This window comes from Pseudochaenichthys georgianus, chromosome 19, assembly GCF_902827115.2.
Source record: "Pseudochaenichthys georgianus chromosome 19, fPseGeo1.2, whole genome shotgun sequence".
Taxonomy (NCBI): domain Eukaryota; kingdom Metazoa; phylum Chordata; class Actinopteri; order Perciformes; family Channichthyidae; genus Pseudochaenichthys; species Pseudochaenichthys georgianus.
In genome coordinates, this window is record NC_047521.1 from 26,673,303 (window position 1) to 26,687,792 (window position 14,490).

At 44.0% G+C, this 14,490-nt stretch overlaps 1 protein-coding gene across 1 annotated transcript in view; it reads left to right on the top strand.

The window, feature by feature from the left end:
- The window catches only part of tnrc6ba (trinucleotide repeat containing adaptor 6Ba), a 43,173-nt gene that overhangs the window by 13,988 nt on the left and 14,695 nt on the right, over window positions 1–14,490 (top strand). The window contains 9 exon segments of the mRNA XM_071206746.1: window positions 169–333; window positions 1,831–2,051; window positions 2,635–2,709; window positions 2,911–3,129; window positions 3,330–3,449; window positions 5,007–5,132; window positions 7,950–8,120; window positions 10,012–10,125; window positions 13,141–13,339. Coding sequence (XP_071062847.1) covers window positions 169–333; window positions 1,831–2,051; window positions 2,635–2,709; window positions 2,911–3,129; window positions 3,330–3,449; window positions 5,007–5,132; window positions 7,950–8,120; window positions 10,012–10,125; window positions 13,141–13,339 — 1,410 coding nt within the window.

Below are 14,490 nucleotides of genomic sequence, written 5' to 3' on the forward strand. Positions count from 1 at the left end.
ACATAAAATAAACAAAGTCATGCTCAGTCAATGGATAGGACGGTTTAGGATTAATCAACATAACACTCAATTTCTATAATCACGAACGAGAAAACATTGATAACTTGCCGTCATGGTGGATTGTAAGCTTCCTCCGTCTCTCAATGTATTGTCCCTGTTTGTGTGCAGGTCCGTCAGGTTGGGGGGGTAACTCTCCAGCTAGTCCTACCGTAGACAACGGCACGATAGCGTGGGGGAAAACCAATGAAGCTCCTTCTGGCTGGGGAGAACCTGAAGATGCTGGAGGGAAGACATCGGGCTGGGGAAACCCTTCTCCCAACCCGATCAAATCTGGTGAGAACATCTAATGCAAACTAACGCATGTGTGATCGAAATGTACCTGCTTGTGCCGGGTACATTCACGATATTTGATGCATTACATTTCCAAGTCAAAGGCAACTTTTTTGTCAATCTTCCAGTTTGTGTGTACTGACGGAGAGATCCAAACAATCCCGAATACAAAAACAAATATATATTAAAATTAGGGCTGTCGGTCGATTAAAATATTTAATCGTGATTAATCGCGTGATGTCCATAGTTAATCGCACATTTGTATCCGTTCTAAATGTTCCTTAGAGGGATATGTTTCAAGTTGTTAATACTCTCATTACGGAGTGGACAAATATGCTTCTATGCTAATGTTTGTTTAGGAGTCATTTAACAATGACAAAGAGGCTCCGATATTCTCAACACAACAACCGTGCTCGCGTCGGGCGCGCTCCTCCCCCCTCGCGCTCTCCTCACTCGCGCCTTACACTCTCGCTCGCGCCTTACACGCGTCTCTCAGCTCCCTCGGGCGCTTCCTCGCATTCTCACTCTCTCTTACTCCCTCTCGCTCGCTCTCCTTACACACTCTCTCTCTCTCTTACACTCTCTCTCTCTTACACTTCTCTCTCTCTTACACACACACTCTCTCTCTCTCTCACACTCTCTTTCTCTTACACACTCTCTCTCTCTCTCTCTTACACTCTCTCCCAACCAACCCGTGTACTTCTTTGCACTGAGCCAGTTGCTCAAACAGACAGGCCTGTTTACAGTGGTCGCTCCTCTGTCTTCACACCAGTCAAAGCATGAGACTGAAGTTCCCACCGTGGGTCAGAACAATGCGCTGTGATGTGCAGTCGACACGTTGGACGCAGCCCTTCGTCCTCCACGATGTTAAGCTGTAGCCCCCCATTTAGCCATCGCTGTCGTTGTCCAGGCGTCTCCCCGGCAAACTTTAAAGCGCAACCGAGCGGCAGGAGCGGGGCTGTCGGCATCAGCTGTGTGCTTGCTGTTTAACACACCTTTTCTGGTATCCATATCTCTCGCTAGAATCTCCCACCATCCAACTAACAACAACAACGTCAAGCCTTTGGGCTCTGAAAATACGGGGCGGGCCGCGGACAAATACACATGCGTTAATCGCACGTTAAAATAATTAGTGGCGTTTAAAAAAATAGTGTTAACTTGACAGCCCTAATTAAAATATGTATGCAAATATGTATATACACAATCAACAGACACATGTATACATATGCACACATTAAGACCTAAATAAAAGCACAACAATCAATATATACAAAATAACAGTCACTTCAATAACTTTGAGAACAGTAAAAAAGTGTCTGGTGCTGGATTTTGAGTGTCTGTGTGTGTGGAGTGTTAAAGTCTAGGGGGGAGAGGGGGGAGAGTACAGCCTCCTGACAGCCTGGTGCAAAAAAACATTTGAAACATTATCATGCTTAGTCGTAGTAGAAAACACAGAAAGGAACACAGTGGTATTTACTCTTGACGCTTTTGCTCCTGCAGGTTCAAAGTCTATGCAAGATGGCTGGGGGGATAAAGAGGCCTCTGTGGCTGCGACACGTCACTCGAGCTGGGAGGATGAGGAGGAGGGGGGAGGGGGAGGAGGCGGCGGCGGCGGCGGCATGTGGAACAGCGCCGGATCCCAGGGCAGCGGCTCCTCTTGGGGCCAGGGAAGCAACGGGGGCTGGGGGCAGAGCCACCAAGGGAAGAAGCCCAGCAGCAAGGTGGGCGGAGAACATACTGATTAATACTGTGCAACTTTATCTAAACTATTATTTAGAAACCAAATCCTGAATGGTTCTGAGCAGGACCTGTGACGTGACGCTTGCTATTTTTTGTTGTTGTAAAAGTTATTTCTCTTTAGTTGTTTTGTACAACAACAAAAAAATTGTTTTAAACAAGGAATCAGATATCACGGATGACGATGACCTAAACTTTTATTTTCACGAACAATGTACGCTAAAACGGTCAATAAGTCCTTGACAGCGGTCTGTCTGTTCTGGATTAACAACGTGTCACGTGTTCTGAATTGACCAATCAGAATCGAGTATTCAACTAAGCCATGTAATAATGGCAAATGATATAGGTTCTGTTTTAAGAGTGGCATTGTTTTGACCAATTTAGCCATGGATGTATTTTATGCCACGATTGAGTCTCACTGAAATCTCAAAAGTTGTTGGAGAGTACTTTAATGAAATTGTCCAACTCTGGTTAGTGGTTTTGTATGGCAAGGTTTTTGTACTTATCTATAATTTCTCTGTTCAAACTCCTCTAGCAATGTATGCTCATGTTATATTTGTCTTTCAGGGTCCAATGAAGCCTGGTGGAGGAGACTCCTGGATGAGTCCCATCAACAGACAGTTCTCCAACATGGGGCTTCTGGTAAGACACTTTTTTTTAACTTAATATCTGGTATTGTGATGTTAATTTTCTTTCATGTGAAAGGGTTAACATCAAAATCCCTCTCCACCTAGATGTTGTGTTTTAAAACCGTACACACTTTTTAGCCAGAATGGTAAACATTTATTTTGCAGGATGCTAATTTCCTACATGGTAATTTATTCTGTAATTTATTTTTGACAGAACGATGATCCCAGTGGCCAGAACAACATGGATCTGGCTCCAGGTTCCCTACAAGAGAAGAAGATGGAAGCGGAGAAAAGAGCCATGGGAATGAATATGAACGATTACAACGGAGACATGAGGAAGGTTGGCAGAGGAGGAGGAGGAGGGGGGGTGGGTTATCGTCCACCTGGATCCAAAGAGGCAGCACCTGGAGATGCTGGATCGTACTATGACAAGGTATCGTCTCAACGCCATATTTAGCGACCTTTTGTCTTTGTCTTTCTCGTGTCTAGTTAACTTTGTCCTTTCTTACTATTCTTTATTCCCACTTCTACCTTCTCTGCCTCGTCTGCACCATTCCTCCCTGTTTCAAACTTCCCCTTCCCACCCCTTCACCTCCACTTAAATTGGTCTCCCATTGGCTGTCACCGTGACAGACCTTGCCTTTGACCAATCAGGATTGGTGTCTTGGGGAGGAGGGTCCTTGCTCTCTGTACTCACCACCCACTGTCTACAAGTCCCATTCCCTCTTCAACCACACTATTCCCTTTAGACAAGTAAGATAACCTCTCCTCTTGTTTCTGTCCTGCCCCTTTCTTTTTGTGAGTTCAGTGTACTTTATGTTCTTGTGGTTTTTTGAAAGATAATCCTGCTATAGGAGTGGTGCAGGAATGAGTCCTCAAACTAGGGAATGAGTTATCGTTTTAGCACTTCTGGTTCCCTCAGAAGTCAATGGACTATAGAAAAGTTTTTGGGTTGGAAGCCTGAAAGGTCTGTGGTTAACACAAGCTTACACATTATCAGGTTTGGTTCTACGGCATTAAATAAGTCATTAAATACCAGACTTGTGAATATCCGAAACTTCTATGAATACAGCGTATGCTAACAAGTGTCTTATTGCGCGTTTCCACTGCAGCGTGCCGTGGGCTAAACCCGGCCCGTTTTTTGTTGCGTTTCCACTTGGGGTTGTTCCGGGCCAACAACCGGGCTGAATATGCTAAACTAGTGACGTGAGTGGCTACAACACAAGGAACATATTTTACCGTGATTTAATTGTAATGCACGTTTCAAAATGATGCCGAAGTAACAACACACTGATACCGGTTAGTAAAAACCATGAATTAATGCTTTGACAAGTCTGCAGACAGACGGCAGAGAAACACCTTTTAAAATGCATGTTTTCTGAATGGAGATCAGCTAAGCTAACTTTGTATATGCTCCGGCCGTCCACACTCACAACAACAGCCTACAGACATAAATAAACCAGTGACTGTAGTCGCCATTACAAAGACAGTCTGTGGTTTGTACTTGTTTAACTTGTGTCTAGTTTCTGAACAGATATGAGGAGCTGTGAGCTCTGAGTGCTAACAGCTAACGGCGGTTTTGTGTTGAAGATGGTGTCACGGCTCCGCCTACACAGCGTTACGGCTCCGCCTACACAGTGTTACGGCTCCGCCTACACAGCGTTACGGCTCCGCCTACACAGCGTTACTGCCCCAGCTACTAAACTGTAATGGAAACACAGCATCAAGTGAGCGTGGCCTACCAAGGCCCAGCCGCACCGGACTAAGCCGCGCGAGGCTGGCCCAGCCGCACCGGACTAAGCCGCGCGAGGCTGGCCCAGCCGCACCGGACTAAGCCGCGCGAGGCTGGCCCAGCCGCACCGGACTAAGCCGCGCGAGGCCCAGCAGTGGAAATGCGCCATAAATGAGACAACAAAATGTCATAACACTAAACAGTAGCCGACTTTAGCTTAGCGGTGGCTACGTGAAGTCATGTGACCGTGATGTAGTTTGTATATAGCCTAACATTAGCTTCTTACTCCTGCCGATGTGGAGATTTTCCTGCTGAACAAGTATCATAAACATGTATTATTTTGCAGATCTTACTTTCTGCAATATTCTGAAATCCAATGGAAAAATCCCATTGCTTTTGTCAGGGGAACCAGCGCGATGCTTACTTCTGAGTCTGCCTACACAAATACGTAATCCCTGCACCACTCTATCAAACCCCTTAATTGTCGTTGTGTTCTGTGTAATCTGTACATCTTGTGATGTATATTTCTCCACTGCTATGGGTCCTCTCATGGTCTAATTTTCCATCTTGGATCTCAGGGCGGTCACAGTATCTTTGGCAACAGCGGAGGGATGGCTCAGTCAAGACACCCGCCAAGTGTCCCACCCTTAAACCAGTCCCCAGGGATACGAGCGCAAGTGCCTCATCAGTTCCTGTCACCTCAGGTACTGATGCTTTACCTTTTTATTCAGAGATCACTTTTTTTTACACACAAATGCAGATGTTTTTACTGTGCACTAGGGATGTAACGATATATCGCGGTAAATAACTGTCTCAAGACCGTCGTGAGACCGACAAAATCTACCGCGATTTTTTTTAAATAATCTTTTTTTCTTTTTTCTTTTTAAACCTTTATTCAACCAGATGGTCCCATTGAGATCATTGATCTCTTTTTCAGGGGAGACCTGTCCAACATGGCAGCAAGTAGGTTACAACATGAACATAAAACAACAGATAACACAAAAGGACCTCGTATTTACAGGGCTACATGTACATACCTAGAGACATTGACAAGTACCAACAGTATGTTTATATCTCTGTCAATAAGCCTCACCTTCTTGGCAAAAACTGTATTGTTTTTGAAGTGGTGGAGAGACGATGCACAGTTTGACCCACTGCTGTCACCCATGGCAACGCATATCTCTCTGTCCCAGCAACATCAGTACCAAGCAAGAGAGTTGTTTCCACAGCAGGGGGTTTTGTAAACGCCCAAACATCCCAGCTTCTACCTGGAAATGTGGACATGCTCATATTCCTAAAAGATAACCTTGATGACGCTGAGTGAGTGAGTGAGAGTTGAGTTACTTGAAAAACTAAAGTGAAACTTGATTTATTCTATTGCAGGGTCTGATTATTATATTGTTGACACTTTAAAATACTACTATCTACTAAAATGCTGTACGAATTAGATTTATTATTTAATAAAGAAAAAAAATTCAAGTAAAAAAAAAAATTCACATTTTTTTCCTTTATTTTTCAATATCGCGATAAATATCGTACCGTGGGCTTTTTATCGCGATATTATCGTACCGTGAGTTTTTGGTATCGTTACATCCCTACTGTGCACACAAACATTTGCTGACTTGGGGCACTTTCTTGTCAGACATCTTCTTAGTTACTTTGTCTCCAAAAAGCAACGTGCAGAATATTTTAATACTGATTTAATCCATGGGGGGGGGAATGAAATATATTTGAATGTATCAAATATAACATAATAGTCACACCTTTGAATTTCTGTTAATAGGTGTTTGGGTTTTTAAAGAAAAAAGTTGTAAAACTAATTGTGTGTGCTGTCAATTATAGATTAGAATAAAGTCAGGTTCTGTCGGTCTGACGAAAAGAAATCACAATCGTCCAAGAAAACTGCAATTGCTGCATCTCTTTTATTCTGTGATCAGAGTTCTTCTCAGCCCTCTGCGTGTTTCACACACATTGACACAGGAAGTTTGTGGGTTGACAGTCAGTGTTCGGCAGCGTTGGTTTTATGCGAGTCATCTTCACAGTTTTATTTTTCTGCTAAGTAATCCATTTAAATAACTTGCAACATGGAGATTAGTTACACTTGTTGCAATGCCACTATTCCTGCGGCTCCTCTTGTTATGATCATCGTTTACATCTATATAGTTGGGGCGGTTCAGATTTACTGATTTTAAAGTGGGAAGTGTTGACATTTGTAAATTGGCTTCTATCGTGATTAACACAGTAAATACAGATCCTACAAAGGGCTTGATTGCGTTCTTCACACACTTGTGTCAGTGCTGTGAACTCTCTGACATAGTGTGAGTCTGTGTGAGCTTACTGGCTGTGTGTGTATTAGTCAGTGTGTGTTAGGTCACGTTTACACAGAGACGAAAACGAACCGATGTCGATATCAAAAGTCTTTTGTCCACACGGTATCGGCTGAAGAAACGTGTCCGTCCACACGAGACCGCTGGAGACGCTGTAGTACATATGCCGGGCCTGTAAGTGGCGCTGTACTTCCGCCACAAAATACACCAAAAGCAGCGAAGAAGACCCCCGAGGATGGTTGCCATGGTTGCCCTTCTGTTTATTCTCCGCGGTGGATTTAGCAACATGTAGTTCATGTAGTTCTCCATGTCCACTTGTTGCTGATGGTTGTGGTGGAGGAGCTGTAGATTTTGCACTAACATCTGTAGCATGGTCAGTAGCGTCTGGAGCAGGAAAGCAACCCTGTGATCCGCCATTGTTGTTGTTGGCGAAACACATCAGCAATGACGCGGGGGTGAGCAGCAGAGGCGGGGCTATGGCGTCATCGTTATCAGGAAATTATTGTATAGGACGTACACATGGAGTCGTTTGGCGCCTCAGAGCGTTTCGTCCGCAGATCTACCGTTATCGTTTGAGGGGTCCGTTTCCGCGGTTCCGTTACGGCCTCGTGTGGACGAACCGTCCATACGATGGAGAACTGTAGCGGATTAGGGGTGGGAACGATTATTCGAAATGATTCAGGTATTCGAATATGAGTTATGAATTTTTTTATTAATTTTTTTTGGGAGTGATGCCTAAGTTGATTACATATTATCAAATTGAATAATTATGTATATAAATATGTACATTTCGGTTAACCGTTTTTTTGGGGGGTCGAATATTGGAATATACATTTGCTTTCAAATTCCCACCCCTATAGCGGATACAACCCGTTTAGTCTCTGCGTAAACGTGGCCTCAGTGTGTGTGTTAGTCAGTGCGGTCCCACGAGTGCATAATCTCTCTGCAGGAATACATTGATCACGTTTACACATTTACTTTCAAAGAATACAAAGTGAAACACGTATTTTTCCAGGAATTGGATCAATTTCATTCACTCACGGGGGTCGAGGCACTTGTTAACAACAGTCAATGAGAACATGAAGGAGAATCAATGCTAATCGGGGGGTGGGGGCGCTAAGTTAATGTGGTCGCTAGTGGTTACAGCACTGAGGCGTTTCTGTAGTAACAGGTGTGCCTCGTTTCTGTCTCCAGGTGCCAGGCTCCGTGCTGAAGCAGATGCCGCCTCCCACCGGCAGTGTGGGGGGTGTTGGCGGCGTGGGAGGAGTGGGGGGGGTCGGGGGAGGTGTGTTCCCTCCACAGCTGTCCCCCCAGCATATTGCCATGCTCAGCAGCATCTACCCTCCACACATCCAGTTCCAGCTGGTGAGAATCAGCACTTATACATCTCTCTGAGTCACGGCAGAGGTCTGCTGAGTCCGGGATAAAGGGAGGAATTATGACGGCATTTCTCAGTCCTGTGCATTATCGCAATTTCACAAAGAATTAAAGCAAATAAGATGTTTTAAAAATCTTTAATATAATAATAATAATGTGTTTTTATTCACATACTCGTTTATATATATATTTTATGGCACTTGCTAAATAAGACTCCAATTCCATTAGGGCTGTGCATCTTCACTGGTCTCACGATTCGATTCGATTACGATTATCCTGTCTTCGATTCGGTTTGATATCCCGGTGCATCACGATTCATACCAATGCGTTGAATCCTCAATTCTCTATATTACTGCACATGGATTATTTTTCATCAATGCATACATGCAGTAAATACATATGAACTCTCTTTTTATTATTTAGAAAGTGCTTCAGAAATCAATAACATAAATGTCTTGACATTAATTTATAAACCAAAATAAATGAATTGTATAGGTCTAGCCTCCGTGTGTGAAGTTGTTCCATCCTCAAAAACAAAAAGCTAATGCTTCTGCAGTCGAGCTCCAGCTTCTAGCAACGGCCTTCTGTTAAGAAAGGACACTGAATGTCCTGAATGTGGCATCACACACTGTCTGAGTCTGAACGCAGCAGACAACAGGAGTATTTACAACAGCATATACAAACAAAAATACTGCATGTGGGTGCACACTCACATTCTCTGTCTCACTGTTACATAAATCCCATGAATGTATGACATTAAGTTAGCTTAATTATATCTCAGTGATTAAGTGAATAATAAAGTTTCTATCGGGTCACTATCAGCCTGTCACTCATTATTTTCAGGGAGGGGGCGGGGCTTAGAGGGACAGAGGAGGCGGTGATCGCGGAAGCTTTTTTCCTCCTGCCTTCACAAACTTTACACACGTATATATCGTCTGAAAATTGCTAGAGGGCATTCATACTCTGCAATCCAAGACTTAATTAAATCCACCAAAAACCTGACATGATTGTAACGCGATTATTTTTGAAAAACATAAATCCCTGTCTGTGTCTCTGAGCGACACGGAGTGATTCAGAGCGGGTCCTCCTTCTGCTGTGGGTTCTGGACTGGTGTTCTTGTGTTGGTGGATAAAGCAGACTGCTCCGTGTTCGGTGTTGCTGTGCCGCTCTCACGTCTGTTCCCTGATCTCTGCGTCACCGACCGATTTGATATTAAAGTGACAAAAAAACGTTATAGTAAAGCCGCGGCCGGAAAATCAGGAAGCAACGTTACTACGCTATAACCGATTCTCTTCCATCACTGCATCGATACCGAATCGTCCACGTCCGCATCGTAGAAACGATTATTTTCAACACCCCTAAATTCCATTATATTTCATTAAGCTAACTTTATCCAAAGTGACTTCATAAAGCGCAATAAATATTATAGATACAAATTCAGAATAGCAAAAATCAAGTACATTCGTTTAAATGAAACCCAAACTAATTTGTTTTCGGTAACGCACAATAAATGACAGCAGTCTGGCTAAAAGGCCACAATAGTTTTCCTACATGCTCTGAAAAACTAAATAAATGTGTCAAATAAAACGTGTAGACTTAGTAATAAAGATACAGAATCTCAAGAGAAACATTCCTGGTTAAAATAAAACAAGCAGAAATTCACGACAGCCATGTGGGCAAATCCATCTGCACACGTTTGAAGATACAATTGCATTCTTGTGAGCTCCGACTCGGCACCCACACATTCAGATTTAATCGTTTCCTCCCAGTGGAGCCAAACAAATGCCACGTGGGTCTGTCATTGAGCGTCTTAACATGTCGTTTTTTTATCTCTGTTGAATCTCACTCATCTTGTATCGTTTTGTCCGTGTTTGTTTAGGCCTGTCAGCTCCTCCTCCAGCAGCAGCAGCAGCCTCAGCAGCAGCAACAGCAGCTGCTGCAGAACCAGAGGAAGTTCCCACCAAATGTGCGGCAGCAGGCTGACCCTCAACAGGTAAGATTCAAAGATTCAAAGGTTGTATCGTCATATGCACAAAGCTACAGTGTGGCAATGGAATAGAATATATTTTTATTGTCAGCATACAAAGTACAACGACATTTCTTTGGCGACTCTCACTGCAGTAAAAAATAGCGGCTCCTAAGGTGGGTAGATCTGCGGACGAAACGCTCTGGGGGGCCAACCGGCTCCGTGTGTACGTCCTATACGATCTTTTCCTGATAACGATGAAGCCATAGCCCCGCCTCTCCCCACCTCTGCTGCTCACCCCGCGTCATTGCTGATGTGTTTCGCCAACAACAATGGCGGATCACAGGGTTACATTCGTGCTCCAGACGCTACTCACCATGCTACAGATGTTAGTGCAAAATCTACAGCTCCTCCACCACAACCATCAGCAACAAGTGGACATGGAGAAGTACCGTACTTTTCGGACTATAAGCCGCGACTTTTTCCCCCGTTTTTTTGTACAGCTAACGGCCACTAGGGGACCTCCTAAATCTATGGATTTTACAGGTAAAATTAACCACCTTTAACTCTACGGGCTCTAGGACCGGTCCGCGCCCGCCACCTTTAAGCGGCGGGCTCCAGCAGGAAAAGCTGGAGGCCGGAAAAGAGTGAGACAGGTAGCGCGCCAAAGTAAAAGTGGAACCGAGAGACAGAACGAGAGCAAGACAGACGGACAATTTAGCTGCTGCGGCTTACATGCAGGTGCGCTTTATAGTCCGAAAAGTACGGTACATGTTGCTAAATCCACCGCGGAGAATTAACATAAGGGCAACCATGCTCGGGGCTCTTCTTCGCCACTTATAGGCCCGGTATATGTACTACAGCGGGCCGAGCGGTCTCGTGTGAACCAAGCCCTCAGGAATTGCGCTGGACTCTGAGGAAAATATTAATTGTGGCCAAACGGCGGTACTACACTTCCGTATCAGTCGCTGGGCCCGGAAAGACTTTTTCCCATTGACTAACATCGGGAAAGAGACGTCTGTAAATCATTGGATACTTTTTTTTTTAACTAAATAAACTACCCAGTATGAACACTTGTGTCGCCCTTATTAAAAACATTCGGTCCTCAAGTTGTAAAATGTGCAAATAACGTTATTCTGAGTTATTTTCCTCGGCTTTATGAACGCGCATCTAGCCCACGGGACCGCGCCGCCCGGCACGATCATGTGACGTGTTCAGTACTACATGAGTTTTACCTTTACCCATGGATGCACAATAAGAACGGATTCTATGAATACTTTCGTGACGTTTCGCTCTCTCAAAAGTTCAGCCATTTTGTCTTCATGCGCCAGGGGGTCCGCGGGGTCTTAAAAAGTATTAAAAGTTGATAAATCAATTTAGCGAAAATAAAAGCTATTAAAACGTTTTAAACGGCATTTTCCAAGGTATTAAATGTTGTAGCTTGTTTTCAATAAGTCTATAAATGGTCCAGAGAGGTTGTTCTACAGTCTGCCTGAATGTAGTCATGGCGTAGGTGTGTAGTCTGATTCTGTGGAGTTTATTGATGGCATCCCGTTGGGTGTGACGTCATCTGAACAGTAGTGCTGGGGGGAAACGATTATTTCGAAAACGATTAATCGGGCGATTATTTGATCGATTAGTCGACTAATCTAACGATTATTTTTCTGTTGTTCAATTCATAAAAAACGTAATGTAAAAAAAACGTAATGTACATTTTTTTTTCACGATACTGTGTCTCAGGGGATCTTAATATTTAACAAACTATTAATGTCTTATACCAGATTAACGGGAATAATCTCAGCTAACTGACGATACAAACCATGTTTACCAAAACAAAACACAAGTCTCATAAGAAGCATCTAAATGACCCATGAGCGAAAAATGCTAACGGACATTGGCACAGAACTCAAGATAAAAGTACCCTTATCACTTATCGTAGCTGCATTTACAAGATATCCGATTAAAGCTGAGACTCCACAGATTATGTAGGTATATAGTATCATCACTGAGTGATCCGGACTCGCGACAGGGGAAGCAAATACAGTCATCACAACACGTACCTTTACAGAGCTGCTAGGGAGATCGTCTCACCACCGTAGCTGTCAATCTGATCAAAAGACGTGTTCAATGGCATTAAAATGAGAAAAAACGCGGCTGAATCGGTTAATCCATAGGTTTTTAACGTCTATGTATAAAAAAATGATTGCATTTATAATCCATAATTCCATTTTTATGTAAAAATCGGAGAGCAAATGCTAGCTGCTAATGGTAGCCACCACAGCTAGCTGCCGCTTTAAATGTTCCAACATAGCCGTTGTGCTCGTGTGATATGCCAACTCCATTTGGCAAAGACTGCAAATGACAATATCTTTGCGTTTTAGACTAACTTTAAAATATTCCCATGCTTTTGAAGACCTAGGGCGAGATGTTTTCGTTTGAGGGCTTCGTGCGCAATCCTGTGAGGAGGAGTTGGTAGCCGTTTCAGTCTCCATTGTGTTTGAAGTGCGATTGCGAACGGCTTGTTGCTTTGTTTACACACCCACGTGTGTGTAGCGACGCGTCGACGCGGAAATATGTCGTCGACGATATTTTGAAGTCGACGCGTCGCTCCAGCACTACTGAACAGGACATCGCGCGCTCACTGCTTGATAGCGCGAAGGTCCGTTTACACCGGTTGTTAAACAGCATCGTTATGGGGAAATGCAAGTCTGCGTCCAAATGGTTGGAAGAGAAGGAGGAAGGACAATCCATACTGTATATAGTCAATGTGAGGTAACGTGGGTCGCCAACCGGTTAAAACTCCAAGTGGCGATGAGGTCTTAAAATGTATGGAAAGGGTCTTAAAAAAGGTCTTATTACATTTGACTTCAGGATTCCTGCATATAGCCTGCACACGAACAATGTGATTTTTCTGTTTTGTTTCTCCATTATGTACAAATGTAACAAAACAAAAAAAATACGGTTTATTGCGGTGATAAACTCACTCTATCAGCTCTCAACTTGCTCCTTCCAGCTGCTGACTTGTTTTTGTCGTCCTCTCAGCTGGCCCGGATCATGGCGGTGTTGCAGCAGCAGAGGCAGCAGCAGCAGGCCGGAGGTTTAGGCAGCAGCTCCAAACTCTCCCCGTCCCATCACGGTGGGGTTGGCGGTCCCAAACTGCCCGGGGCCGACTCCCTGCCCCATCCTGGCCTCGCTGCATCCGTGGCTGACCTGCACCAGAAAAACCTCGGCCCTTATTCCGGTGAGTGCTGATTTACAGACCGTTTTTATTATTATATTTAGAGAACGTCGTGCACTGTTTTAAATGTCAGGTCCTCGTCAGTCAAGTCACTTTTAATTAATGATTTTATTAACAATTATAGCCTTAACTTCATGTCTGAAAATGTGCTGTAAAAATAAAAGTACCTTACTCTACCTTGTAAAGATGTAATGTATGGTCCTTGCCCTTTTCTAGATACTAAAGGTGCAATGTGTAAGATACTTAAATGTACTTCAGTAGAAAGTACCCATAGCTAGCAGCTGTTTTAAAGAGTACCTGACCTCCCTTTATATTAACAGAACAATAAAGTCATTGTTAGCTAATGAATGTTTCCATGCTGAACAACGGCAACATGACAACGTTTCCATTGGTCCCTCTTCTTTAGAGAAGACCAGGAAGTGATGGATACACGGATCGTGTTCCAACCAATAGGCACGCAATGACTCTAAATCAGTGGTTCCCAAACGGTGTGCAAGTCCGGGTGTGCCGTGGGATTTTGTGACAACCATACGTTATTATTGCAATAAACTACACAAAAATAATTATTTTTTAATTTACTATATCAGTACTTTGTAAGTTTATATGTACGTAATCTGCGCGACTTGCACGTCCACATCTCCACGTGCAGTGCTGCATAAACATGGCTGAGTCAGCGATAACTTTCGAGGGGTGGAGGTATGCCCATTATTTTGAGTTCGTCCGAAGAATAGACAGGAATGTGACGGTGAGGTGCAAACTGTCCAGGCCAGAAGCTGTTATCCACTGCTGTAAACACCACGTCAAACCTCAAAAAGCACCTGCAAAGAACACATGCTAAGGTGGAGCTACCGCACACGCTATTTGTTGTTTGTTTATATCAGTCTGTTCTTCTTCTCTGTCTTCCGGTTGTTGCCTGTTTTGAATGACGAATACACACTACCGCCGCCTGCTGGTAAGGAGAGTTATTGCCACTCACGCATGCGCAGTTCGTACGTGCTCGGCTGAAGTCTTTGCGGTGTCTGGTTCCAGTGCAACACATGGCCAACACGCAGGAGAACACGCTGACGCAACAGCGTGAGCAGAGATAGACTGCGCAAAATATACAGATAGCAGGAGACAGAGGACAGTCACGGTCAGATAGCAGGAGACAGGGG